General features: G+C 59.2%; 1 protein-coding gene across 3 annotated transcripts in view; it reads left to right on the forward strand.

The window, feature by feature from the left end:
* The first annotated feature begins 3,047 nt into the window (after positions 1-3,047).
* The window catches only part of Capn9 (calpain 9), a 28,811-nt gene continuing 4,568 nt past the window's right edge, over positions 3,048-27,290 (forward strand). Inside the window, exons 1-17 of one of the 3 annotated variants that reach the window (XM_027948034.2) lie at positions 3,048-3,260; positions 8,109-8,178; positions 8,864-8,982; positions 11,294-11,427; positions 12,570-12,738; positions 13,590-13,673; positions 15,314-15,399; positions 16,003-16,080; positions 18,008-18,168; positions 19,052-19,209; positions 19,353-19,561; positions 20,888-20,924; positions 22,119-22,199; positions 24,321-24,378; positions 25,598-25,662; positions 26,080-26,148; positions 26,515-26,593. In XM_027948034.2, coding sequence (XP_027803835.2) covers positions 3,048-3,260; positions 8,109-8,178; positions 8,864-8,982; positions 11,294-11,427; positions 12,570-12,738; positions 13,590-13,673; positions 15,314-15,399; positions 16,003-16,080; positions 18,008-18,168; positions 19,052-19,209; positions 19,353-19,561; positions 20,888-20,924; positions 22,119-22,199; positions 24,321-24,378; positions 25,598-25,662; positions 26,080-26,148; positions 26,515-26,593 — 1,870 coding nt within the window. The remainder of the gene's footprint in view (positions 3,261-8,108; positions 8,179-8,863; positions 8,983-11,293; positions 11,428-12,569; positions 12,739-13,589; positions 13,674-15,313; positions 15,400-16,002; positions 16,081-18,007; positions 18,169-19,051; positions 19,210-19,352; positions 19,562-20,887; positions 20,925-22,118; positions 22,200-24,320; positions 24,379-25,597; positions 25,663-26,079; positions 26,149-26,514; positions 26,594-27,290) is intronic. The other 2 variants (XM_027948035.2, XM_027948036.2) reach the window with 2 other exon arrangements.

Genomic DNA, 27,290 nt, shown 5'->3' on the forward strand with positions numbered 1-27,290 from the left:
AAGAGGGTGAGGTCGCAGGACCATGGACACTCAGAGCTCCTGCTGTGGTACTATGGAGCAGGCCCAGGTCAGCCTCCACCACATGACAGGTCGGGTGCCCTGCTCACCTCGGCCCTGGCTGCCTCACCTCAGGCGCACACTGGCATGGCGGGCACAGCCCATGCCCACTGCCCAGCCAGGCCACCACTGCACTGCCCCGGGACAAAGACTTGTTTCCAAGACACCTAAGGCCAAAGATGAGGCATTACCCTGAAGAACAGGGGGGGCTGGGGAGATCCGGGTGGGCAGCCGTCACCTCAGGAGATGACCTGCCCCCACAGGGCCTGGACAGGTTCATTCCCATGGGGCGGGAAGCTTGTGGTGGCTGGTCTGTGACAGGGCAAGGGGGGGTGCAGGGGTGTTCCAGGAATCAGGTCACAGGAGCAGGAAACGAGGGTCTCACTGTAACCTGGGTGGTGGTGTGAGCACAGGAGCCCCTGCGGCAGTGACAGCCAGCACACGGATAGCTTGGGGAAGCAGGCCAGTGCCGCAATCTGGCTGGGCACAAATCACGAGCCACTCAAGCAGGAACAAACTTTATTTCCGAACTCCACCAGCACACTCCCCGGGAACTCTCCCGATCGCCACCCGCACGGCCCCTCCAGGAACACACCACACACCAATTGGAACTCCCTCCCCCAGGCTGTGCGCGCACTCACTCTCGGAACCCCGGGAGAACTCAACAGGAACTCCAAAGTAGCGGGCGGGCGCTGGAGGCAGCAACAGCCATCCTATTACTGGACAGTAAAGGTCTGATATACAACTGAATCAATCCAGCATCATCTTAATGGCTCGCCTCTCAACCATTACTTCTGGCAAAATGCCAGGGGCCATTCCGACTCAGCTGTGGCTCTCAACAGGCAAGTGGCAGCTCACAGTCCCTGTGGGAGTGAGAGTCCACTGTGCTTAGTACCTGCGGACTGAGCTGGGGTGGGGTCAGATGCCACATCACCTGCACAGTGAGCTCTGCAGGAAAGGTCAGCACAGTGGGGCTGGCTGCCTGCGGTCCGTCACGGCTTCCCAAGGAACAGGACTTGGGGGCTGGGGAGGATGCCCCAGTGGTGACAGACATGGCGGGGTCCTGGGGAGCAGGGGCAGGCTGAGCTCAAGCCCTGGCTGCTGAGCAGGCGGCAGTCCTCCCCTCAAGGTTTCTGGCCGCGGTCCTGGGACCTCAGTGCAGCTGACTGCCTAGCAGCTAAGGTGAGGGGACAGGCTCTTCCTGCGTAGGCCCAGGCGGGAGGACGGGAACACAGGTCCCTGGAGCTGGGACAGGAGCACACCAGGCAGCCCCGCACAGCCCCCGACAGTGCCAAGTGCACTCCAAGCCCCTTCCCCACGCTGGGGCCCTTGAAGGGGACACTTCATTTCCCTGCTGAGGGGCCACCAGAAAGCGATGTCTCTCGCCTTGTCCCGCCTGTCTCCCTGGTGGCCCTCCTGGATCCTACAGAAGGCGCTGTCTGACGGGGCAGTGGCAACTGGCCGCTGGCAGCTCTGCCTTCTTCAGAGTCCTTAGGACAGGTGGACTGGCCCTGCACATTCCAGGGCTCCCTTCACTGAGCCTGGAACACAAGAGAGTGAGGCTCAAAGGGTCCTGAGAGCAGGGTCTGGGGGTGGGCAGGGTGCAGAGAGGACAGGGAAAGAGAGGAAGCAAGCTGCTTCGTCCATGATCCCTGTGCCCGGGAGCAATGCCTTTGTCCTGGTTCATCCTGCAGAAGCAGGCGCAGATCCTGAGCAACTCGGCTGAGACCCCCGGCAGATGCTGGGGGTTCCCGCTGAGGCAGAGCCCCCCAAGCTTGTATCAGTCCATCCCAGTCGCTGTAACAAAACACCCCAGACCAGAGGCTTAGAGACAGCAGACAGTTGTTGCTCCGGTTCTGGAGGCTGGTTCTGGAGGCCAGGAGTCCAAGGCCCCCAGCTTCAATGGGCCTCCTCGCTGCAGCCACACGTGGTGAGGGACACGGGGGAGCTCTCTGAGGCCTGCTGCGAGAACACCAGTTGCATTTGTGAGCGCCACACTCATGATCTAAGCACCCCCACAAAGATCCTGCTCCTGACACCATCAGGTGGGGGTTGAGACTTCGGCATGGGTTTGGGTCAGGGTTGGGAGACAGTCATTCAGGCCACAGCAGAGTGAGCCTGAATCTCCAACCTCATGTCAGCACCTTTCTTTTTAATGACAACTTGCAGGATCCCTGAACAGAAAACCCGTTGGACCCAGTGACCACTGCTGGTCACAAAAAATTCTCATCAGTCTTGGTTGCCCCCAGCCACTGCAGACTCCTATCACAGAATCACACAGAGATGGTGACCGCTTTGGGAGTGCATGGGGCTCCCAGGTGGCTCGCACTCTCCTTCAGCTGTCCGCGTGTGGGGTTTTACCCAACCAGGGGCTCCGAGCTGATAGCTGGAGAAGAGGCCCAGACAGGTGGGGCTGTGACGTGACGTCCTCTGAGCTCACCTGCCTCTGGTCACACAGGGTGACACTGGCCTGCCTGCATGTATAGGAAGGCTTCCTTGGCTCCCTCGTCCACTCACAGGAAAAGGCTTCCGAGCCCGCTGTGGGTCACTGGGAGGACTTAGAGCCTGCAGCTGTTGTTACAGGGCACCTTCAGATGCACCAGCTCCCCCGCTCCACCCCCGACCCAAAGCCCTGCCAGGCTCCAGCCGGAGACAAGCTCAGACACAGGCTGTCTGTCCCCACTGCCGCCTCCTGCACCAGACTCTTCTCCTCCTCTTCCCATGGGGAAGCCCTCCTCCCCCCAGGGTTCCCCAGTGCGAGAAGCTCAGGTGCTGCCTCCATGGAGCCCCAAGCCGGCCCAGGGAGCTCTCTATTTGCCATCAGGGTGTGTCCCATGTCCGTCTAACAGGGAGGCTCCCAGCAAGCAGGTGGAGGTGGGCGGCCCAGCCAGGGCCTGGGCTACTCCTAGCTGACCAGCACACAGAGCCGCACAGCTAGCCTCTGCCCTTCTTTGCCTCTGCCTCCCACCCCCGCCTGCCAGGAAGCAGCCATGCCTTACCTGCATGGGCCCCCGGGGCTGCAGGCCCATCCTGTCCCCCAGAATGCCCGGACCACTCACTCTTCAGGCCAGAGCTTTGAGCAGCTGAGGCAGGGCTCCCTGCAGACGGGCAGCCTGTTTGAGGACGTGGACTTCCCTGCCAACAACACCTCCCTGTTCTACAGTGAGAGGTCCCAGGTCCCCTTTGAGTGGAAACGGCCAGGGGTGAGTGGGGTGAGGAGGGGGTACAGGGTTTTGTGGCTCAGCGGCCCAGAGGGAGGGTGTCAAGCTCCAGGGGAGGGAGAAGCAGGAGGGAGGGCTCCCTGCACGCCTGTGGCCCAGGGATCTGTGGCGTGCGGGCAGGAGATGGTGTGTGGGCTAGGGTGGCTCAGCCTGGGCACCCCGGGTGTCTGGGTGCACCCCTCACCTCCTGCTTTTCACTCCCACAGAGGCTGGGGACCCAGACAGAGGGGCTATGTGTGGGGAGCTACTGAAGCCTTATCAAAAAGAGCCATCTCTGGGGTCTGGGGCTGGGGCTCAGTGGCAGAATGCTTGTCTAGCAGGTGTAAGGCTCTGGTTCCGTGCTCAGCACCACATAACAATAAATTAATAAGCAGAGATATTGGGTGTCCTTCTACAACTAAAAAAGTGTATATATATATATTATAAATATATATATATATTATAAATATATATATATATCATAAATATATATATTATATAAATATATATATATTATATATATATATATATATATTGCACATCTGTGTGACGTTTCCCCCAGAATTCAGGGGAATCGAGCAACCAGGGCCCGGGCATTCAGAGGGTGGCGCTGCAGATGTGGCACACCTGTGGGCTACGGACACTCCGTGTGGACAGATGTTCACGTTCAGCACATGCAGACTCCCAGAGCCTTTGCCCCTTCCCAGAAGGGCCAGAGTGGGGGCCACCCCACCTTGCAAGTCCGGGGGTGACAGGTCTCAAGAGGCACCAGCTGGGTCTGGGCGACATGTCAATATTTACAGTGCGGGTTAGTCAGGGCCCGCCTCCGACCTGGCGCCACGGCTGAGGCTCCTCTGGGCAGGTCCTGCCCTGGGAGCAGCTCCTGTGAGTGAGGAGGGACAGTGCAAGGGTGCCAGGCCTGGACGTGAGCCCCAAATGCCAGTCCCATACTACCCTGTGACCCTGAGCCTCAGTCTGCACACCTGTGGAATGGAGTGGCTTGGCCTAGACGGCTCCCTGCCCAGCACTCAGGACATTTTCAGTAAAGGGCAGCTGAGGTCATGTTAACCCCACTGCCATCTACAGATCTGGAGCACACTCGGATGGGGGAGCGAAGGGCCCCCGCACATATCTCCCCGTCTCCAACAGGAATGGCCACGCCTCGAGTAAACACAGCAATTCTAAAAAGCACACGCTGGAAACAGCTGGGCTCCTCAGGGCGGGACCCGCATGCACAGCTGTTATTCCTGAAGGGGTGGCCTGTGAGGTCAATTCCTGATGTGGGCAGAGTGGGATTCATGTGCATCATGCATTAGGTCACGTGTGTGCACATGTGAGCAGGCATGTGTGTGCATGTGTGGGTAGGGTTAGACCACGCCTTGCAGGAGGAAGGACACTTCCAGAGTAACCGAAGACAAGAGTGGCCCTGAGGGCCTTGCCAGTCTGCAGTCTCTTGCTTCCGGCCCATGGCCCCTGAACAGCTGGGCATGGGGCTGCCCCAGACTTCGGGATGGGTGCATCTTTAACCGAGGGGTGGGAGTCCTTGGAGTCAGGATCCCCAGGGAAGGTGATGCCCCAGCCCAAGGGACTAGAGCCTGGTGTGGCCACTGCAGCCTTTTCTCCCTGGTGCCCAGCAGATACCAGTGCTGTCTAAAGGCACAGTGCAGGCGGCGGGGGGTGGGGGGGAGAAGAGCAGCCACCGCAGACCTCAGTTTTCTCTCCATGAAGGGGGACAATGATGGCCCCACCTCTGGGGTCACTGTGAGGACTCCAGTCAGTGTGGTAGAGTGCTGAGCCTCTACTCTGCACGGGACCAGCAGGTTTAGTGCCGCTGCCACTACTGCCAGTTCACGCCATCCTCCTTCCTCTCCCATTGGAGGCCCCGCCTTGCAGCCTGCAGAGGGGCTGGGTTACCTCTGGAACTGCCACCTTCTGCTCCCATCCCTACAGCAGGGCCACCGTCTCACCCAGGGACTTGGAGTCTCAGACTCAGCCCTGACGTCATCTCGGTTCTGTCCCCAGATCTGGGGAGGCCTTGCTCCACAGTCAGGACCCCAGTGCCTGCAGCCCCTCCACGGTACCCTGCCCTCTCCACTGGGACTGACAACTGTCCCCGTGCATGTTCAGGCCTCCTGTTGGCTGCCTGCCTGTGGCCTCGCTTCTCAGTGGGGCCTGCCGGCCTCTCCTATGTATGCACCTGAGACTGTCCCCACCGTCCGCTCCAGTGACTGCCTCTACTGTCTGTTCCTGTTCCCACAAACACCTGCTTTCTGTCTGGAGCTCTGCAGTCTACCTTACAGATGACCATGGGATCAGGAGCCAGGCAACTCCACAGTCCTGAGGGGGTGTCCTGGGTGCCCGGTTCCCCAGAAGGCCACTGGGCTCTGCCTACTGTGCAGCCTCATTGGTGCGAACTCTCCAGGTGACACCGGCTCCCTACCCCAGCACGCCTTCTTGTCAAACAGAGCTGCGCTGCGGGGAGGGCAAGCACCTAGCCAGGGCAGCACTGGAGGGCAGTGGCAGGCAGGCTTGCCTTTAGCGGGGCCTGGGGATGCAGGGGCCAGGGAGCTGCCAGCCTCAACTTGGAGGGAAGCAATGAGCCAGGAGGCAGCAGCAGTGGCGGGGACATGGCGTGCCTCGTACAGATGCAGAGGGCCACCCCGGCCAGCCAGGACACAGACTCTGGGAGCTGCCCACTGCCTTTGGGCCAGTCCTCCCACACTGGAGAATGTGGTCCTTTGATGAAAAGACTACAGGGCTGCCTGGAGCCAAGGGAGGAATGCGAGGACGTGCGGGGCCTCACGGAGAAGGCGCTGGCCCCAGGCTGGTGTGCCCCTGCCAGGCCTTGAGTTTCTGGGGCATAGCACAGTCTTTTTCAGAAGTCCTCTTGGTAAGCTTGTGTGGGCATTTTGGAAAAGAATAAGACCATGCAGCCTTCCTGAGCCGCTCTGGGCCCACCATGGCAGCAGGCTAGCACAGGGCGCCACCAGCTTAGACCTCCGCTCTGCTGGAAATGCCCTGGGATTAGCATGATCCCCACCCTCTGATTCCCTGGGACCCATGAGCAGAGAAGAAGCAGGGTCCTGGCAGGCTCGAGGTGGTGGGCTCAGGGTGGTCTCCAAGCAGCAGCACCTGGGGCTCCTGCAGGATGGGCTGAGGGGCTCCTGGCACTTCTGGCCTCCAAGCCTGGTCCTCCTCAGTCCTGGAGCCTGGAAGGAGGTGGATGGTCCCTTCGTCACCAGTACCACCCTGCTCTTGTCACCATGGGGTCTAGGACGTGCTCTTTGCCGTCCCCATCCCTACACAGCACCCACCGCAATTGCTTGGGCCTCTTTGCTGTCAGCTCCCCAGAGCCCCCTGGCCATCCCACCCCCTCCACCGGGCACTTGCCCCTGGTTCGTGGTCTGTCCCTGTGAGTGCGGAGACTCTTTCTTATCTATGCTGCAGTCTGGTGCCAGGGACAGATACTGGCACTGGGAGAAAGATGGGAAGTCGAGGCAGGCTGAGCGTTGAGGCATGGGCTTCAGTTGGGGAGAAGTGGGAGCCCTCCTGGCCCAGAGAGCAGTACTAGGAGGTCCCGCGCACTGGCCGCACCAGCCAAGCAGAGCCACCAGGTCAGCAGAACCACCCAGGTCTGCAGAGCCACCAGGTCTGCTGCCCGGCGTCCCTTATTCACCCCAGAAAGAGTCGCAGTGAGCGGGAGGGGCCTGGAGGGTGCCCACCCTGGGGGCCAGGACCGCCAGGGTGCCAGGTGAGTCCATCTATCACTCCTGCTTCTGGGCTCCAGTCTCAGGACCTCATTCTCGTGGCCTTTTTTTATTGGTTCCTTTTAGTTACACATAACATTAGGATTCATTTTGACATAATGGCAAAAGCATGGACCATGATTTCCCCTAGTTCAGTCCCCAGAGCTTCCCCTGCCCTTCCTCCCCCTGCCCTGTTCCCATCTCCTGCTCTATGAACTTACGGCTTTTCACTCATATCTGTCTTTAGTCTTTAATCTTTAGAGGCTGTGGACGTACCAATGGTGGGGTCGCTGTCCATGTGTGTACCCAGGAAGGTGCCGTCCCATCCTCCACTCTCCTATCCCACCCCCTCCCTTCATCCCCCTTCCTCTCCTCCTCTGATCTTTCTTCTATCCCCCACCCCACCCCCCTGACCTTATTTTGGGTCAGCTTCTGCATATTGGAGAAAGCATTTGGCCTTTGACTTTTGGGGACTGGCTTATTTCACTTAGCATGACATTTAAAATAGTTTCTCAACTGTATGGATTTTATGAAAATGCTTTCCAATGCTGTTTTTGTTTAATGTTTTATGTTTATCTTTTATATTATTCATACAAACATGAATGATCATATCAATATGGACATAATTAACAATTATAAAATATAATAACATGTAATATGCAATAAAAATACAGTGCACTTGGGTGAGATCGTATGCAAGGCTGCACGTCCCTCTATGCACAGATTTGAATTTGACCTAAATGCTGGTCTGAAGAGAGCAGCTGGCAGGGCTGAGCTTGGTCTGGACACTGGCCTATGCAGCTAAACCTGTCGCCTCTGGGCAAGACCAGGAGTCCAGGGCCCTCAAAGGTGGCAAGGTTCACAGTGAGCAGTGCTCGCTACAGACCCTCCAGCCTCCACATAGGGTCATCCATGTGGGAGTCTATGGCAGAGGAGACTGTGGCAAGAGGCTGCTTTCCCTGGGGACAGGACATACCAGAGAGAAGCCCGGGCAGGGGACTTGGAGCCTTCCTCGGGCCCACCCCTCTGTGGGGTCCATTGCTGCCGTGCCCGCTCTCTCTTGCTGCCCACAGTGGTGGGCCTTACCTGACTCTCACTCCTCCAGGAAATCGTGGAGAAGCCTGAATTCATCCTGGGAGGGGCCACTAGGACAGACATCTGCCAGGGGGAGCTGGGTAAGTGGGGTCACACCCTGAGGGGCTTCCAGGGCAGGAGCAGCAGGGGTCTCCAGGATCTCCGCTCCCCTCTCCCTTCCCCCTGAGCTCCAGGCCCTTCGCACACCTGCTGGGCACACCTGCCATCCCTGGGCCCCACCCAGGAGTTCCCAGAGAGCAGCCCCTCCTGTACCTGACCTGTCCTGCCCTAGGAACACAGCTCCCTCCACGACACAGATGAAAACTGGGGCCAAGGGAACAAGCCACTGGCCCCATCCTGGAAGTGGCAGGTGGGCAGTCTGACTGTGGAGACCTGGCTCCTGCTATGGTGTCTCACTGGCCCATCCTGAGCCCCTCTCCCCAAAAGTACAGCTGGACCTGTGTGGCTGCAGCACGGGGTGTCTGCCCATGCTCCCACACGGCCACTGCATGCTGCCCACACGGACACTGCACACACGCAGCCGTGAGCTTAGGAAAGTGGGGCTGGGAGTCGTGGGGCTGGTGCCTGGAACCCCAGGAAGCACCCCCACCCTTGGGCTAGAGAAGGGCAGGCGGGGGCAGGGAGGGGCCAGAGGCACTGCTGGCCTCTGTCCTTGTTCAAAAGCACAGAGCTGTGGCCTGGGGGACTCCCCACAGCCTCTCTGGTGTTGCGTCTTGCCAGCTGCGGAGGAGGAGGACGCAGGCTGACTGTGGCCCTCCTCGGCAGGGGACTGCTGGCTGCTGGCTGCCATCGCCTCCCTCACGCTCAATGAGAAGGTGCTGGCCAGAGTGGTTCCCCAGGACCAGAGCTTTGGCCCTGGCTATGCCGGGATATTCCACTTCCAGGTGAGAGCAGCGGGGCCAGTGGGTGCCCTCTCAGGCCAGCAGGGTGCCGCTGCCCCACTGCACGCAGGAACAGCAGGCTGGAGCACCCTTGGGGGCGTGGCCTGGTGGCCCTCAGGGAAAACATCCGGGGAAACTCTGGGGGCTGCAGACCTGGGCCACAGGTCAGGGGGTCCCAGAGGGGTCGCTGCTGGGAATTCCTTGAACTTTGAGCATAGAGGCCAGAGAAGCATCAACCTCTGTGGAGCTGGATTATTTCCCCTGAACGGAGGTTTGGAAATGTAAATTTGGAGACCTTGAGTGAGTTTAAATATAAAACCTGAGATTTGCCACCAAGGTGCCCGCGGGATCACCTGTGACCCACAGCGCAGCCTGCCACCAGGACTGTCCTGGCCTGCTCCCGGCCATCTCCGCTGTCCTCTGCCCGGGGTCCTTGCCCAGGGTCCAGCCCCATGCTAGTATGTCATGGGCCGGGCACTCAGGCAGCCTTTCCCGTGAGGCCAGCTTCTGCAGGTGTCCCTGGGGAGACAGCCACCAGGAGCCCAGGTGCAAGGCAGGGTGCCTCACAGTGCGGTGGCTCCTGCAGCCCTGTCCCTCCACCCCAAGGCCTGCTCTCTGAGGCACTCTTGGGCCTAGTGACAGAAACCTGGCAGGGTTTAAGGCAGACTGGCAGCAATGTGGGCAGCAGGTCCCCCACTGTGACAGTGGCAGGCTCCCCAAGCCTGGGGCACAGCCCCTCTGGGCCTGGGGAGCCCTCCCCTCCCCCACAGACCCGTCACACTGGCAGTCTCCCCTCTCCCACTTCTGTACACCACTATGCTGGCTTCGCAGTGCCCGCGCCTGGCCCTGCAGACCCTACAGCCCGTCAGGGTGGCAGTGGGCTGCTTGAACCTAACCAGGCCCTGCTCCCAGCACCAGCATCTGAGCCACTCCCCAGGGAACAGTGTCCTCCCCATCTCCCAGAACTCCATAGTCGGCAGGGCCCCCGTTTTCCCCTCGGGACTCTGAGGCCAGGGAGGGAAGTGGCTGACCAAAGTCACAAAGTAACGAGCATAAGCAGGACAGCCCTGAGCCTGGCCCTGGGCCTTGGGCTCCACGGGCCACCTCTGACACCCTGTGTGTGCCTATGGCCCTTGGACCTCCCTCTCCCTGTCCTTCTTCACTCCTCCTGTTCCCTATGACCCCTGGGCCTCCACCTTCCTGACCTCCTGCAGTGTTCCTCTGTCCCACAGCACAGCCACACTGTGGATGAGGGGACCAGTAGTACAACAGAGCTGGCCTCTGTCACCCATAGCCTCTCAAAGCCCTCTCTGTGCATGGCCACCCCTGAGCACTCCTCTCCCGTCCCCCAGCCCAGGGGAGCTGGTCTGGACATCAGCAGCACTGCACCCAAAGCCACAAATACCTGAGAGCCTCAGGGAGAAAGGACTGGGCATGAGTCCTGCTTGGCACGTGGCAGGACAGCCCCTAAGACACACATGGCCTCAGCCAGACACAGGGGCAGCCAAGTCCAGCTGGGGAGAAGCTGCCACAGGAGCGGCCCAGAGTGCCCTGGCAAAGAGCCCTGGGACATGGCCCCCAGGCCACTGCCTGTGCTCCCTGTCACCTCCCTTACACTTACTGCCAGCCTGAGGGGCGCAGCCCAGTACACCAGAAGGAGCCAGAGGAGGAGGTCCCTGTTCACACTAAGAAGCACAAAGGGACAGCGGCGCCCAGCCTTGACTTGCTCCCGCCTCCCTGTCCCCTGTGAGCACACGGGCTGGCACATGTGCACTTAAACAAGCACTGTGTGCACACATTCACACCCCTGTACACTTGGACCCATGTCCACTACACCCACACCCCCACGTCCACACCTGGCTCCCTGACTCCCCTGCTGCTCTTGGCTCTGCTCTGGGCCCCACCAAGGCACAGTCTTGGGCTCCACCAATGGGCCAGCAGGGAACTGAGGAGCGAGGGATGTGGAGCCAGACCCCAAGCTGGGCGGGAGGGCAGAGGTTGCCTGGGCAGGGGCAGAGTGCTGCCCTCTCCTGCCAAAGCAGACTGTGCAGGAGAGTTCAGAGCACCAAGGCAGCCAGAGGCCACCAGAGGCCACCAGCAACTGCCACCCACTGCTGGGGGTGACACTGGTCCTGCTGCTGGTGTCCGTGCAGGGTTGAAGGCCCAGCATGTGGCCTATGGACTCAGGTGGCCCCTCCTGGAGCCCAGGGACTCTGGAGATGAGTGTGCAGCTTGCTCAGAGGGGGCTACAGGCGAGCATTTGCTGGTGGCCCCCTGACTCTCCCGCTGCTCCTGGCTCTACTCTGGGCTCCAGTTCTGGCAGCACAGCGAGTGGCTGGATGTGGTGATCGACGACCGCCTGCCCACCTTCCGTGGCCGCCTGGTCTTCCTCCACTCTGCCGACCACACCGAGTTCTGGAGCGCCCTGCTGGAGAAGGCCTATGCAAAGTGAGTCCCTGCGGGAAGGCCAGCGGAGGGGCCATGTGTGAGGCTCCGGAGGGGATGGGGCTGGACAAGGAGTCACAGGAGCAGGCTTCCTGCTGAGGCCCAATGTACCTGGGGCCCAGGTCCACTCTGGGCACATGGCCACACCTGCCCCTGGGTCTCCCTGAGGGGTGGAGGTGGACTTCAGGAGAGCTGGCGGGAGTGGACCTGGGAGAGCTGGGGGAACTTCAGGCTGTGCTGATGCTTGCGGCTCTTCAGACCCCCCCAGACATGCCTGGGCTGCTTCCCACCTGGGCAGGGACCCAGCGTCCACACAGGATGTGCTTTTCCTTTGCTTGTTAAAAATGGTAGGGGCAGAGCTGGAGGCTCTTTGCTGTGCCGATTTCCCTGGAGATGGCTCATGACATGTGATCAGGTCACGGGGTCAGGGTGCCACTGTGTCTAGTCTTGGGGGTCCTCCCTGTGAGGGTCTTAGGAAGAAGTTCCATCTGCTGAGCTCGATAAGCTCCCACGTCTGATGTTCCTGGTAAGATTTCAGTTGGCCCCTGGGCTCTGTCCACATGGAGTCATTCGGGGGCCAAGTGCTGCACTGCTTTGCAAAGTGGACTGGACACTAAGAGCAAGGCCTGGCCTCTGCAGCGCAGTTCTGTGCATCAGGGAGTCACGGCCCAGAGGAGCCTAAGGAGAGGTGAGGACATGGGTCCTGCAGGGAGCCTGACACAGGAAACAGACATGGGGTGAAGGTGCAGGGCCCTGGAATCTAAGGCCAGCATGAGCTCAGTTACCCTCACAGGTGTGCCCATGCCAATGCAGGATGCCACCCAGAGGAAACCTGGGGGCAGGGTGTAGGGATGTGACTCTTCTGGCATTTCTATGAACCAGAACTGCTCTGCTGGGGTTATCTCGGCCTTCATGCAGAGAAAAAGCAAGCACAGCTTTAGGAGAGGCCTAGGCAACTGGCCATGGTCATTCTGCCTGTTGGGGAGCTGGGTCTGGAGCCCTGACCACCTGGGGAGTCCTGTGCCACCCACCCACTGCTGCCCCAGGGACCAGGATCACAGCCTCCTCCAGCCAAGCAAAACTGCTCCCACCCCCCTTGTCCCCGTCCACCTGCCCACAGCCACCTGGCCCTGCTGCCCTCGCAGGCTGAACGGGAGCTATGAAGCGCTGAAGGGGGGCAGCACCCTGGAGGCCATGGAGGACTTCACCGGGGGTGTGGCGGAGACCTTCCTGACCAGAGAGGCCCCACAGGACTTCTACACCATCCTGGGGAAGGCCCTGAAGCGCGGCTCCCTGCTCGGCTGCTCCATGGATGTGAGTAGGGGCTGCCCTCACTCAGAGCATGGGGTCTCCACCAGGGGCCCTGGCTCCTCAAGAGGGTGTGTAACCATGGTGGGAGTGCCGGTGCTTATCTCTTCGGCGATACTCAGGCTGCTGCTTAGCTTTCCTGAGTAGGTTAGAAGCATTTGGCTGTTGGGGCACCATGAGCAGCCCGCATCTCCTGCTTGGCCTCCTGGCCCTGGCCAGCCCACCCCTCAGCCCTCTGCCCCTGCAGACGGGTACACACCCACACACAGGCTGGCTTGATTTCACTGATGGGGCATCTGCCCGTACAGCTTTCTGAAGCTTGCTGCCTCCTACACACACTAGGAAGAGAGCCCTTCGCACTGACAGGAAGACACCTAGTAGCACTTTTCTAATTTCTCTGTACGCACAGACGCACACACAGGGCAATGTCGTCTGACGGTTTCTGGGAATTCATCCCTTCTCTCTTGGATTAAACTCGGGGATTTTTTCCTAATGAATTAGCCATTTCCTCTGCACATTCATGTTTGGGGCACAGGGACACACATTTCCCGTACCTGGCAGCATCTCTTTGGTACGTGCAATGGTGCCTCCTGCCTCGGGACTCCTGGCCAGGACTCGTGGCCACCTTCTCCCTGGGGGCGGGAAAGTGAGCTTCTCCTTTCTGGGGAGGAGGGCCTCTGTGCCCTGGGAGAGTGTGCCTGGCTGTGCCCTAGTTAGTGGGGTCTGCACACCCAGTTCATGCAGCAAGGGGAGCAGGACAGGCAGCGTGAGCTCAGTGGTATGGGGCTGGGGCTGGCCTGGTGGGGAAACCTCAGCTCAGATGAGGGTCTGACGCTTGGAGTCTGATCTCATTTCAGATCAGAAATGCTGCAGAATCCGAAGCCCGGACGCCTTTCGGTCTCATTAAGGGTCACGCCTACACCATCACGGGGCTTGACCAGGTGGGCAGGACAGGGAAGCGCCTCAGCCCTTCCTTATTGCACTGCAGTTCAGTCGTCTTCCGGGCCTCCCGAGTTCCCGCACCCAGAGAAGGCAGACGAGGTCATAGCAGCGAGTCCCCCATGGCACCACGCGTCAGCCAGTGGGGGGCCTGGGCCGCGTCTGGGTCTGTTTTTTCTTATCTGCTATTGCTTCCCAAATCTACACTAGAGGGTTTCCTGGGGTGTAAGACCACAGGAGAGTAAGGACGTGCATGGCCAGGTGCTTCAGGAACTGGCCCGATCATTGTGAGCCGCAGAGTCCCACAATTAGCCGTCCAAGTTGGAGATGCTGGGAGGCCACCGCCTGGCTCCTGGGCAGTCAGAATGGGGCCTGGCACAGGGGAGCTGCGCGACCTCCCAGGCCCCAGGCAGGAAGCAGTGTCCTGGCCCCGCAGCCTGGGAGCACTCCCTCCTCTGCCCCTCCTCTGCCCTGCTCAGGGCTTCTGCAGAGGCCTGAGACCCCGACACAGGGAGGGCTCCCTGCTCTGCTCAGTCTACCAATTAAATTCCACTCATCCAGGGACACCCTCACAGGCACAACCAGGACAATCTCCTAAAGCAGTTGAGTAAGTGGAGGAGAGGGAGGAAACGGAAGAGGGAAAGAGGGGAAACCAAGGGCTCCACCCCCGGCTCAAGTGCAGCGAAGTCCAGGGTCCTGCCTGGCCCACCCCTGCAGCTGGGCATCTCTGCTCCCTTCTGGGGCCGTCACATCCTGGTAACACACCACGAATGCGTGGCTGGAGCGTGGAGGAAGGCCCTTCTGTGATGTGAGCTGTGGGAGACCCCAGGGGATCCTCTGCTGACTTCCAGCTTGAGCTGGTCCTTGTGTCCACCTGCCCCTCGAGTAGGCATGTGGTTGTTCTACGCATTATTCCAAGCAGAGGTCTCCCTCATCCTGCTCACAGGTTCTGCTTCCTCTCCACCAACAAGGGGCCTGCTTGCTCTGAAGCACCTCAGATCAGGGAGCTCCTGAGTGGTTCCCATAGGCCGCACCAGGCGCTCTGAGAGCTGATATTGCTGGGAGATGTTGACCAGAGCAGGACAGCTCTGGTGGCTGGGGTCTCCACTGTGGATGAGCAGAGGTCCGTCCGCCATGCTCTCCCTCCAAGACCCAAGGCCTTGGCCCCACTCCCTGCCACAGCAGTGCTGGAGGGCCTGGTGCAAGAATCCCCTGGAACAGCAGGTTCCTTCCTGTGACCCAGGGCAGAGCCCAGGAAAAGGAATCTGGCCTTCCTTTGCTGCATTCCTAGCCTGTGGCCCTGTGGTCCTGTCACCCCCTGGGGCTCTGCGAGCTCATCTGAGGACGCTCTATGCCACCCAGGTGCTGAGGGAACCCAGAAAGCCACGATGCAGGGTTCTGTGCCAGAGGAAGCTTCCAGCTTCGTGTTGATAGGGAGTCACTGTCCAGAGGAGGTGTGGCCATTCGCGGGGACTACTAGGCCCTCACTGGAGAGGCTACCGCCTGTTTTCAATAGGAATTCGGAAATTCCGCAAGCTGGTTATGGATGGATGAGTCCGCGGAGAGGGGCCCAAGCCCACGATGAACACAGCCAACCTCCGGTCTTCTCACCTCCCACCTCCCTGATGCTTCTCCCTTCTAGGTAGACTTCCGGGGCCAGAAAATCGAGCTCATCCGAGTCCGGAACCCCTGGGGCCAGGTCGAGTGGAACGGGCCGTGGAGCGACAGGTCAGACACAGCACAGGTGGCTTGGGCTGCTGTGGACTGGGCACCGCCAGGGTAAGGAGGGGGCTGCTGTGTTTGGAGTCGTGCCGGGGTCACAGATCCCACAGGCCACTCGGAGCCTCAGCCTGAGTTTGGAGGGTGGTGGGCAGCTGCTCCCCACCAGCTCTCCCGAGTCTTCCTGCCCGTGGGTCGGGTGTGCCCACCTCACAGAGCCTGGCCTGACCTCTTCAAGGCTATGCAAAGGAGGGCTTGTTATGAATGGCAGCCTTGGGCAAAGGAGGAGTAGAGGTCACTCTTGCTCCTGGCACCAGCAGGCTGGAGGCCACGCTGAGCTGGGGCTTTTGTGGGATCCTCAGCCCCCGCCCCCCGCGGCCACTCACCTCCTTGCCGTTTTCCACTGTGTCTACTGAGCAGGCCCCAGTGGCCAGGTCCTTCCCTCAGCAGCCTTTGGACATGCACTTCCACAGTTGGGGACCTGAGGCCAGTGAGCTCTGCATCCTGGGTGCATTTCTGGGGCCAGTGAGAATTCACTTGGCAGGGCAGCCGCACAAGCCAGCATGGCTCCTGGGAGGACCCTCCTGGCTGACTCCACCCTGTTGCTCCTAGCTCCCCCGAGTGGAAGTCCGTGGGCCTGGCTGACCAGAAGCGCCTGTGTCATGCTGCTCTGGACGACGGGGAGTTCTGGTACAGCTCATCCACTTCTGTTTCTGTTGAGTGTGTGACAGGTGTTGAGTGTGTGACAGGTGTTGAGTGTGTGACAGGTGTTGAGTGTGTGACACGGCCTGGGCGAGGACCACCACCTCTCCCTTCTCTCTCTCTCTCTCTCTCTCTCTCTCTCTCTCCTTTACTCTCTCTCCCCCCCTCCTAGCTCTCCTCCTCCTTCTCGTCCTCCTCTTCCTCCTCCTTCTTCTTCTCTCTCTCTCCTCCTCTCTCTTCTCTCTCCTCCTCTCTCCTCCTCTCTCTCTCTCCTTTATTCTCTCCTCCTCCTCCCTCCTCCTCCTCTCTCTTCTTTTCTCTCTCCTCCTCCTTCTCTCTCTCTCCTTCTCCTCTCTACTCCTTTCTCTTCTCTCTCCTCCTCTCTCTTCTCTCTCTCCTCTCTCTCCTCCTCTTCCTCCTCCTCTCCTCTCTCTCCTTTTCCTCCTTCTCTCTCTCTCTCTCTCTCTCTCACACACACACACACACATACACACACACACACACACACACACACACACACCATGGCCCCCAGGCTAGCAGGGAATCTAATCTCAGTGACATTTGGGTGGGGACCCTCCCACCTCCAGACCCTCCCACCTCCATGTCTCTTTATGAGTCTCTGGAGAATCGATGTCATCCAGAAAGCTGGGCAGAGCCTCTGGTGTGCAGCCAGCGCCCTCCTCTGACCTCTGCTGCCCAAGTCGGCTTGGCTGAGTTTGAGGACAGGCAGCATGGCCCAGCACCCTGCTGGCCGAGACCTGAGCCAGGAGGTTGTCCCCAGCTCATCCCTGGAATCCAGGCCAAGAGGGAGGCGCTTCCTCCTGCCAGCCTTTGCAGCTCTGTCGCCTGGCGATGGACCCTCTCTGGCCCCACGTCCTCCTGTGTGGGATCTGGAAGCCCACCCTGTGGCTTCCGGCCTGCTCCCTGCATGCTCCCGCGTGGGCCCTTGCATGAGCTCATCCCTCTTCCCACACCTTGTGAACCCCAAGCCAAGACCACGACAGCAAACCCCCAGCTTCCCTCCTTTCCTGCCCAGGCGCATGGGCCCTGTCCTGCCTCCTGTGTTTGCAGTTGTCTTGGGAAGCAGCCTCTCCAGGTGGTTCTTGCACTAGAGAGGCCTCCAGCTTGCCTGGCGACCTGGGCAGGACATGGCCTCTCCGCTCAGTAGCTTGAGGTGTGGGCACAGTGCTCTAGGACCCGAGGCCCTCTTGTGGGCTTCTTGGCAAGGTCCCGTCCTGTCCCCTCCTCCCTGCCCTGCTAGCCCTGACACCCTTGGCTCAGCCTCTCAGAGAGGCCACTCGGCCTGCCCTCCAGAGCCTCCCTCCCACATGGCTCTGTCCCACCTTCCCTATCCCTTTCATGTTCACCCTCAAACATCAGGACCTCCGGGCTCTGCCTTCAGATCTTGCCTCCCTGTGGCCACCAGCTGGACTGGGCACCCCCTTCTCTTGCCATGACTTCCCAGCTGGCCGGTCAGCTTCACCTGTGTCCCTAAGGTCTGCTCCACACAGCAGGGGTGGGCCAGGTTACTCTGCTCAGCACCCTCCAAAGGCTTCCCCGTCCCCAGAGTCAAAGCCACGCCCCCTGCTGACCCAATGCCCACGACCTTGCTCTTCGCCTGCCTGGACCCCAGCAGCTGCTCCCCACAGGCCTGCTTTCCATCTCCTCTTGAAGGGCGCCTGGTCCTGAGGCTCCCAGCTCCCGAGGAGGGACACCCCACCCCATGCTGCATGTGGCCCCACCATGGCCCATCACGCCGTGTGACTGTCTTTTTCTCCTTTTTGAATCTTCACTTTTGTCTGTGTTCAGTCCCCAGTTGAGCCTCCCCGCCCTGGAGGACGGGAGCTGGATGGTTGGAGGGAAGGATGGTGGGCTGCCACTGCCCTCCCTCACCCGCCTGACCCTCTGTGTGCAGGATGGCCTTCCAGGACTTCAGGGCCCACTTCGACAAGGTGGAGGTCTGCAACCTCAGCCCCGATGCACTGCAAGAAGACGCGCTGCACAGGTGGGAAGTGGCCGTGCACCAGGGCAGCTGGGTCCGCGGCTCCACCGCAGGGGGCTGCCGCAACTTCCTGGGTGCGTGGCCTCCCTGTCATTCTCTCTTCCATTTCCAAGAGTCCAGTCCATCCTGGGGACATCAAAGGGCCAGGGCAGGACCCCAGAGAAAGCTGGAAGTGGGTAGTTGGTCTGCAGGACCCCAGGGAGACCTGGACATGAGGGCTTGGTAGAAAGCTGGACAAGAAGTACTCATGGAAGCACCCTCTTCTGCCACTCGGGCCATTTTCCAGTATAAGAGACAGATCACCGCTGGCCAGATCGGCTGTAAAGAGGGCTCACCGCCCTGCTGGCCTGACAGTGCCGGGCAGCAACAAGATGGGCTTGGGGCGCAGCTCAGCTTGGCCCTCTCCCCTGGGCTTCTTCCCTCTGTCTGGCCGTCTTCGTGAGCAGGGGCAGGGGCTTGCCTCAGCATCAGGCCTTCCACAGGCCTCACACGCACTGCGAGGTAGCCTCAGAGCCCTGACCCCCTAACTCCTCAGCCCCATGGTGCCGGGGCACTGAGCACTGCTCAGCTTTGCTCCAATTCTCTGCGGCAAAAGGGATTGCCAGAGACTGGAGTTCATCCCTGGGTTGGGGACGAGGTCAGTGCTACCCAAATTGCACAATCAATAAAAAGAGGCAGGAGGATGACCCCAGGCCAACGCAGGCCCCCCTGAAATTCCGAGTGGGAAACATAGGGTGGAGCAAACTTCAGCAGGCTAGACTCGGAGGAAGACCCTGGAAGGCTGAGAAGTGGCTCAGAAGGTGGCAGGAAAGGGAGGCCCCAGGAAGCAGGGCCGGAGGGCTGATGGGAGAACCTCAAGTTGGGAGGACTTGGGAGGGGAGGGGAGTGGAGTGCACTTTGCTTTTTTGTTTTGTCCCCTTAAGGAAGGGGCAGTAATCCTTCTCTTTCAAATGGCAGATACCTTTTGGACCAATCCACAGATAAAACTGTCCCTGACTGAGAAAGACGAGGGGCAGGAGGAATGTACTTTGCTTGTAGCCCTGATGCAGAAAGATCGAAGGAAGCTCAAGAGGTTTGGCGCTGACATGCTGACCATCGGCTATGTCATTTACCAGGTGGGGAGCAAGGCCACACTCGGGTCCCATTAGGCTTCTGCATTCCCAGCTCTTTCTCAGTTTTGTGCCAGAGATTGTAACCCATACCAAACTCTGCCTGAGGAGCAAGGCCAGCCTCAGAGAGCCCCCTCCTCCTCCTACAGAGCCCTGGCAATGACGAACACCTGGACAAAGACTTCTTCAGGTACCATGCCTCCCTGGCTAGAAGCAAGACGTTCATCAACCTGAGGGAAGTCTCTGACCGCTTCCGGCTGCCCCCGGGGGAGTACATCCTGGTCCCCAGCACCTTTGAGCCCCATCAGGAGGCTGACTTCTGTCTGAGAATCTTTTCGGAGAAGAAAGCCATTAGCCGGTGAGGAGCAGAGGCGGACCCCAGGCCCCTTCCTCTAGCATCCAGGCACTGGGGCCACCAGGATTGCGAAGCCGGGCCCTTTCCATCCCCCTGGGAATCGAGGCTTTTCAGCCCTTCTCTTCCCTCCCCAGGCAGACCTGCCAGTCTCCCTCCCAGCTACCAGTCCTACCCCCAAGGCCCTCTTGGCAAGACCTTGGTTTTCTCAGACCCTGGAGTGGAGGCACACTTAGGGATGCTAGACTCCCACCCACAATGAAGAGGACTGTCCCCTTACCAGACTGGCGGGTTCCCTCAGCTCCAGTTTAAAGATGCTGGCCAGTCTGAACTGTCTTACACTCCGCCACGCGTCTTCACAGTATCCTGGTGAAGCTTGTATCCGTTACTTCCAGGGATAAGCTTCCCATGACCGCCCTGTGCTGGTTGCTCTGTGGCAGAGGGGAAGTGGCTTGAGAGGCAATGACCCATTTCCTGAACCAGCGAAGCTGTTCTAGAGATTGTAGCAAAGTCTGCCTCCATATTTTAAGCTGGAAAATTCCCCAGGAAGGGACCAACCTGTGTAGAGGTAGAGAAAAGGCAGTGGACGCCGGGCTGCTCTGGCCTTGCGCACAGTGAGGCCGAATCCGAGGGCCGACCAGTGGGCTTCCTCCCAGCTCTGAGGCCTGTGTTCTCCTGGGATGGCTGGTGTGTCCTTGGGAGTGCTGCAGGTCTGGATGTGTAAGACCTGATTCCTCCAACTGTCCCAGCATTGGCAGGAGCCAGGACAAGGCTGCCCCTCCTCTTAGTATCACAGCTGTCCAAACACTGAGGGCCCAGGATGAGAACAGCAAGAGTGACAGTTGCCACCTTTCTTCCTCTTTTCCCCAAACACAAGTGACACACATGACCAGGACTGGGAGTGTGGCATGCAGGCTCAGGTGGCTCTTGGTCCTGACTCCAGGACTCATCCTCTTGAAGTCCTTCCCAGCTGAGTGACAGGTTTCAGCATCTCTCCTCTGGAGATGCAGAGTTTCCCGCATAGTGTGCAGAGAGCCTGCTCCGCTCCACATGCCACCTCCACCGCCCTCATTGGAGGATACCAGGGGATCAGGGAGCACATCAGGGTTAACTCTGTTACCTGCAGAGCCCAGGATTTGCAGGGTGTCCTTGGATGAGGGCAGCCAAGGGGAGGGTCTGAGTGATGGGGGTGGCGTGTCCATGCATGGGGTCTGCAAATCCTGAAGGACATAAGGGCAGTGAGCCAGGAGGTCTTCCTGCAGCTCAGCAGATGGCACATGAGGGTCCCCCATGAAACACACAGTGGAGGCACTGTGCTCTCTGCCCCTACAGGGACCTGGATGGCACCGTGGACATCAACCTTCCTGAGGTGAGTGCACCCCTGGCTAGGGAGGGTGGGACTCGGTGGGAGGCTGAGGGCCTTCCTCTGACCACGGTGCCACCTTGAGCTCATGTCCAGGCCGTGGGGTCAGTGCCTATGCTTGACTGACCTGCAGGCTGAGCCTGGGTCCTCTGTCCCTCACACAGACAGGACTGCCAAGGTGAGACAGGTTGTGGATGTCCTCTTTCTCTGGGATTCCACCTCCGTGGAGAGGCACCTGCCTCCTGTGAGGGGGCAAAATGAATGCATTTTAATAAAAATAATAAAAAGAAACCAAGCAAATGGGTAGGTCCTCTCTGTGGACTCAAGGACACGAGTCCTCCCACTCTCTGAGTGTTGGGTGGAGGGTCCATTTCATCCCGTCCAAGGGCCATGAGACCTTCAGGAGGCACCAGGGTGTGGTGCTCTAAGAGGAGACCTGCAGCTCCATGCTGGGAACAGATGTGAGGCAGCGGGAGTCGGGGCCAGGGCTGAGATGAGTATGACTGCTGGGCCTGCCCCTCTCTGCACATGGGGCTGAAGGGAGGCACTGGCCCTGATGGTCTCTCCGGGATGGGGCCACACATGCTGGAGTTCATCCCCCACATCGACACCAAGTCGCTCCTCACCCGGGAAATCAGAGCTACGGAGCTACACCCCACCCAGGCCCCTGCACAGAAGGACGCCCTGCAGCCTGAGCACCCTGAGGAAAGTCACCTGGACAGGCAGGGCACTGACCGGTTGCTTTGTGCTCTGCTGATTCCTATCCCTGCTCAAGCTGCCACACCACACAGAGCCGCTCTGGTCCACAGGGTGCTAGGGATCTGTCCACAGAGTGTAGAGACCATTCCTAAAGGCCAGCAGATCTTTAGACTCCATTCGTGATGGTCTGCTTCCTGGAGTCTGAGACAGAAGGGTGCAATGAGTCTAGCTAACCAGGTCCTCCCAGACTCCTCGTTCTCGTCTTGAGGACTTCCTCTAGAGGCTCCCTGAGCCCTTGAGGCTGCTGCTCCGTGGGCAGCAGCTGGTGCACACTGTGTCCATGGTGACTGCTGGCACATGAGGGTCCTCGAAGTCCTGGCTTGTCCCTTGGGGCAGCACTGTGTCCATTCCAGGGCTTTTCTTTCCTGTGTTTCTTTGGGAGAGCAATACCAAGTTTCTCTCCTGCGGGTCCTTCTGTGCCCACCTCTGGCTATTTTTCAGCCCTCACAGCCAAAGCCACCTGAACAGGAGACAGAGGAGGAGCAGCAGTTCCGGGCCCTGTTCCAAAGAATCGCCGGCGAGGTAGGGTGCACCTGACCAAGGCCTGGCCTCTTCCCAGCAGAGGGTGTTGGTCATGGGGTTTGACAGTGGTGCCTCCCTGAGGCCTCGAGGGGCTTGTTGCAAAGTGACCCCAGCCCTGGTCAGTAGATGCCCAGAAACAGCCTGTCCACACACCTGGCACCATTGCTCCTCTGTTGATGGGGCAGCAGGGCCCATGGTGGCTCAGAACTGGCCCAGAGGCCTCTTGTGGCAGATTGGGGAAGGCTTGAAGAGGAGGGGTCTCTGAACTCTTCTGCCCTGAAATCACTGCCATTAAAATGCTCTGTGTTCTGCTCTGTGCTGTCCAGGGAGGCACACTGCAAACTGCGTGCCCAGGAGAGAGTTCCTTGGTGCAAAGCATTTCCATCCATTAACACCAGAGGGTGTCCAGGATTGGCAGCCAGGGCCAGGCTTAGGCCACAGAGGAAGGACAGAACATCTGTTCCCTGCCTCCTGTCCTCAGTGCTGCCCCCATCCTCAGCCCTGTTGCTCAGCTTCCTTGCTGGGCTCATGGCCTCCTGGGGGCCTGGGAAAAGCCTCCTGGCCCCAGGATTGTCCTTCCTCTCAGGGGAAATGGCCCAGCCCATTGTGTAGCCTGGTGAACTGATGTGTGTGGAGGTGTCGATGACATCAGTAATCTCTGCTTCCCCTGCCTGGGGCCCCTGGTGCGAAAGGAGCTGGCTGGTAGCCTGACCTGAAGCTGGGGTATCTAGTGCTGGACTGGGGCCTTGCAGTAGCCAAACAGGGTAGGAGATGGACACAGGGTCTGGGCCTTGTGCAAAGCACAGCAGGAAGAGCAGCCACTTCCCTTGGGCAGGGCACAGCATGGGGGCCAATCCCCAGGTCAGGTGCTATCTGGAGATCTCAGGAGGTGACAGGTCAGAGCCAGCATGGTGGCCTCTCAGCTACTGAGATGAAGGGCAGGGACAGAAGTCGTCAGAAGTGGAGTGGGTGAAGGGGGAAGGGGATGCGGGCAGGAGGTCTGCTTCCCACTCCCCCCATCCCCCAGTGTGGGTGCGGGCTGCATCCACCCTTCTCACAGGGTGAAACATCCAAACCCAGGACCAGGAGCTCCAAGCAGAACCAGTGATACCGGTCCTGAAAATCAGGATCAGGCCTCATTCCCCAGGTGTTGAAGATCAAACACCGGAGAAATGCCAAGGCAAGAGCAGAACAGTGTCTTGCCCTTTTATGGATTTTAGGTTTTCTTTCTTCTCCTTTCTACTGACCAAAAGGCAGGAAGAGGCCGCCTGCTTGTGTTTGGAGAGTCTGACCCTCCCCTCCCCAGAGGCTGGTGGTCAGGAGTCATCTGCCCATTTCCTTTTCCTTGGTAATCAGCCACCTGTCCTTGGCCCGTCTCACCAGCAGTTGTTGGTTAAAGCCGTTGTACAGGGGGTCCCCCTTGCTGGCCCAGCTCCTGGACAGATGAGCCCAACAGCAGTGCCACCCAAACTTCCCTGCACATGAAAGACCCCGGGGACCCGGCAAGACTGAAGACCCCCTTCTGTAGGTGTGGGTCCAGGCCGGCTGCATCCGCCCTGAGCTTCTGCTCTGTGGATGCTGCTGTGGGTGCCCTTAGATCCCCTAGAGGACTTGGAAAGAGCCAGCAGCCACAGTCCTGGATCAGGTGACCTGACAGTGCCTGGGGCGCTCGGGAGGGGGCATGTCCAAAAGGGGCGTGCCCAGGAGGGGCGTGTCCTGGAGAAGGCTGTCCAGGAGGGGTGGCAGTCCAGGAGGGGCGGTTCCAGGAGGGAGTGTCCTCCGCTCTGCTCCCCAGTTGCAACTTTGCAGGAGGCTGGCCTGCTCTCCAGCTCCCTGCAACACCTCCAGGGCCATCTGAGCTTTGCCAACCGCTCCAGGTATCTCTGATCCTCGGGAAGGTGGCAGCATGCCAAGCCCAGTATTCTGTGTCCACCTTGGGTGGGCCTCTGCTGGTCAGCTGGACCTTCCCCAGAAGCTGGTGGGCAGCAGCAGCTACCCAGAAGACGGGTGATCTGCTTGTGGCTGTTTCAGGAGGGCCAGTCTGTCCCTTGAGCCCAGTCAAGCTGGAGCTGACAGAGACTCACGGGAGTCCTGAGGGCCTAAGGAGCAATGTCTTCACAGGACATGGAGGTGACCGCAGAGGAACTGGAGTATGTCTTAAATGCTGTGCTGCAGAAGAGTTGAGTGAACCCCTGGGGGCCATGGGGTGGGGGACCACACTGCCAGCCTCTAGACCTCTGCACTGGGCTTCCCAGGACTTCAGAAACAGCTGTCATTGTTTATTCCCTGATTCCAAAAAAAATGACACAAGTTAAAGGTGGACAATTCTAAAAGATGCACAAAAGCCTACTGGCCAAGGTGAAGATCACCAACCCTCACCACTAACAAACTCTCTTACCAGTCAGTGTGTGGGCACGGGCTCAGTTCCAGGACATTCCCTCCCCTCAGAGGGAGACCCTGTGCCCGCTCACAGCCCTCCCCGTCTCCATCCTCCCCGTCCCCAGGAACCACTGCTCTGCTCTCTCTGGATCTGCCGATCCTGGGCAGTTGGCAGGAGGCCTTCTGGCCTGGCTTCCTTCTCTCAGTGACTTCCAGGTTCACGCCTGCCACCAGGTGTCTGGGCTTTGCTCCTTTTCATAGCCACTGGCATTCCCTGTGTGGCGTGCCCCTTTGTCTCTTCGTTTGTCCACTGACGTGCACTTGGGTACCGCTGCAGTGGACCTCGGTTTCCAATGGGCGTATTGCTTTCCTCTTCCCTCCACGGCGAGGAGAATTTCTGTCGGAACTCTGCACTTGATGTTTTAGCGCCCAGCCGTTTTCCAAAGGGACCGTTTGACATTTCCACCAGCAGTGTATCAATGTCCAAGTTCCTCCGCAAGTTTAAATTCCACCTTAAGCTCACTTTGTGTGAGCAGTTCATCCAGGAACACAATTTCCATGGGTATTGCACGTGTGGGAGTGGCCTTCGTCCTTAGCAAGGCCCTTCCTTCAGTCATCGATTCATTTTCAAGCTTCTGCCCTTAAATGACCTAAGAGAAACCTTCGTGGGCAATCTGTCATTTAGAATTATTGAATTAGAAAAAAAAAAATGATGAGAGAGTGATCCCTATTTCAGTTGTTGGGTTTGGGGGTTGGGGGTGTGTGTTCTAGTTTTGCAGTGCTGGGGGCTGGGTCCATGGCTTTGCGGGTGCTGGGGCAGGCGTTTTATCACTTAGCTGCAACCAGCCCAACATTCCCATTTTTTTAAGCTTTTTTTCGTATATTATAAATTTCCCCCTATTCTTACCACCATCATAAGAATGCCCACGTCACAGTCCAAGAGCCTGGCTCTGGCCACCCTGGGCTTCAGCACAGTTGACTGAGGGTCAACCAAATTCAACTTTCACATGTGATTTCAGGGAAAGACCTCAAGTTCAAGAAGCTGAGCCTGATCTCCTGCAGAAATATCATTTCCCTGATGGACGTATCCTTCCCAGCAGGCTTAGGGCCTGCAACTTCCGACAGCACTCTGCCCAGGGTTTGAGGCGCACAGTCTCCATGGGCAAATTCAACAGCTAGGGGACCCCTGGTGCTGAAGTCCATCAGAATCAAGTGGCCTGGGTCCGTCCAGGGGGCAGAGGTTTCTCAAGGGATTTGGGACCTCATTGGCACTCGGTTCCCTTCGCAGGAAACAGAAGAGCTATTTCTGTGCTTTTGAAACCATCTCACCTTCCATATCCCCTCTTCAGAGAACCACGGTTCAGTACTTAAAGCCACCTCCCCAGGGCCAGCACTGACACCCACACCACCAGACCAGCCCACAGGCCATCCTGGGTGCCCCAGAGCTGGCCCCTGAGGACCCTGGGTTGAAAGGTCAAACTTCCTTGACCCATGCGGCCAGACCAGCGGCAACGGGAAACTGGAATTCAGTGAATTTCTAATGTTCTGGGACAGGCTGAAGCAGTGGATCGTATGTGACCTGGCAAGAACCCCAAGCCTAGGGCAGGGGGGCAAAGGCCAAGGCCACAGGCTAAGTGATGGTGGCAGGGACGAGGAGAGGCACCAGAGTAGAATCCTGATGCTTGCATCAGTCCCCTAGACGGAAGGGAAGACAGGGGCGCTGGGCTGGGGTAGCTGGGGGTGGGGGGCTGGCCTGTGGGAGGCCCTGGGGGAAGCCTGGCCTGTGGGAGGCCCTGGGATCCATCTCCAGCGCTGCTCACACAGGAGGGTGGCCAGCCTCACTTCTCAGGGCCCTCGGGGCCGGCTGCCCTCCAGCTGCTGCTGCCCAGGCTGCCCTTTAGCCACTCCTCCCATCCCTGCCGGCCCCACCCCACAGAACCTGTTCATTCAGTTCGACGTCGACAAGTCCGGCACCATGTCGTCCTACGAGCTGCGGACTGCACTGAGAGCTGCAGGTGAGGACCTGCTGGGGCGTGGGGCTGCCTGAGGTGGGGCCAGTGTGCTGCCTTCTGGGCCCTGGCCCTGGCCCTAGCTGGTGGCCAGTGGTGGGCCTCTGAGCTGAGCTGATGCTGCTTAAGTCACAGACCTAGCACCCCAGGTCTTGAACCCTGCATTTGACAAATAAGGACACTGAAGCCGTGCACCCCCAGCCAGAGAAGCACTAGGCCAAGCCTCCTGGCTGCAGCCTGGCCCCTCATAAGACCCTCATTTTAAACCACTGTGAACATGGGCTGGAGGGTTAGAAGTATCTTCCAAGAATGAACGTGGCCTGCCCCCAGAGGCCTCTGGCCGTGTTCTCCACTGCAGAGTAACCAGGGACTCTGTGGTGGCAAGCATACTACTTCCTGACCTCTAAGTTCTGCATGGTGATATTGTTGCCATGATGAGACAGCCCATGTCCCCATGCTTTGGGGACCTGCGTGTCCCTCTGCCACCTGTGATCCTGTGCCAGCTTTGTCAGCAACAGACCAGATCCAAACCAGATCATTCCATTGACACTCTGCTACCTTCTCACCATCCACCCAGCATTGCTGTGACTGTCCCAGGCTCTGAGGCCTCGTGTCCTGTGCACCCAGCTGGGGTCTCTGTGTCCCCTTTGCATCTGACCAGCACAGTCGTAAACCAGGACCTGTGCAGCTTCAAATGGGGCCC

Source organism: Marmota flaviventris, chromosome 12 (genome assembly GCF_047511675.1).
Source record: "Marmota flaviventris isolate mMarFla1 chromosome 12, mMarFla1.hap1, whole genome shotgun sequence".
NCBI lineage: Eukaryota > Metazoa > Chordata > Mammalia > Rodentia > Sciuridae > Marmota > Marmota flaviventris.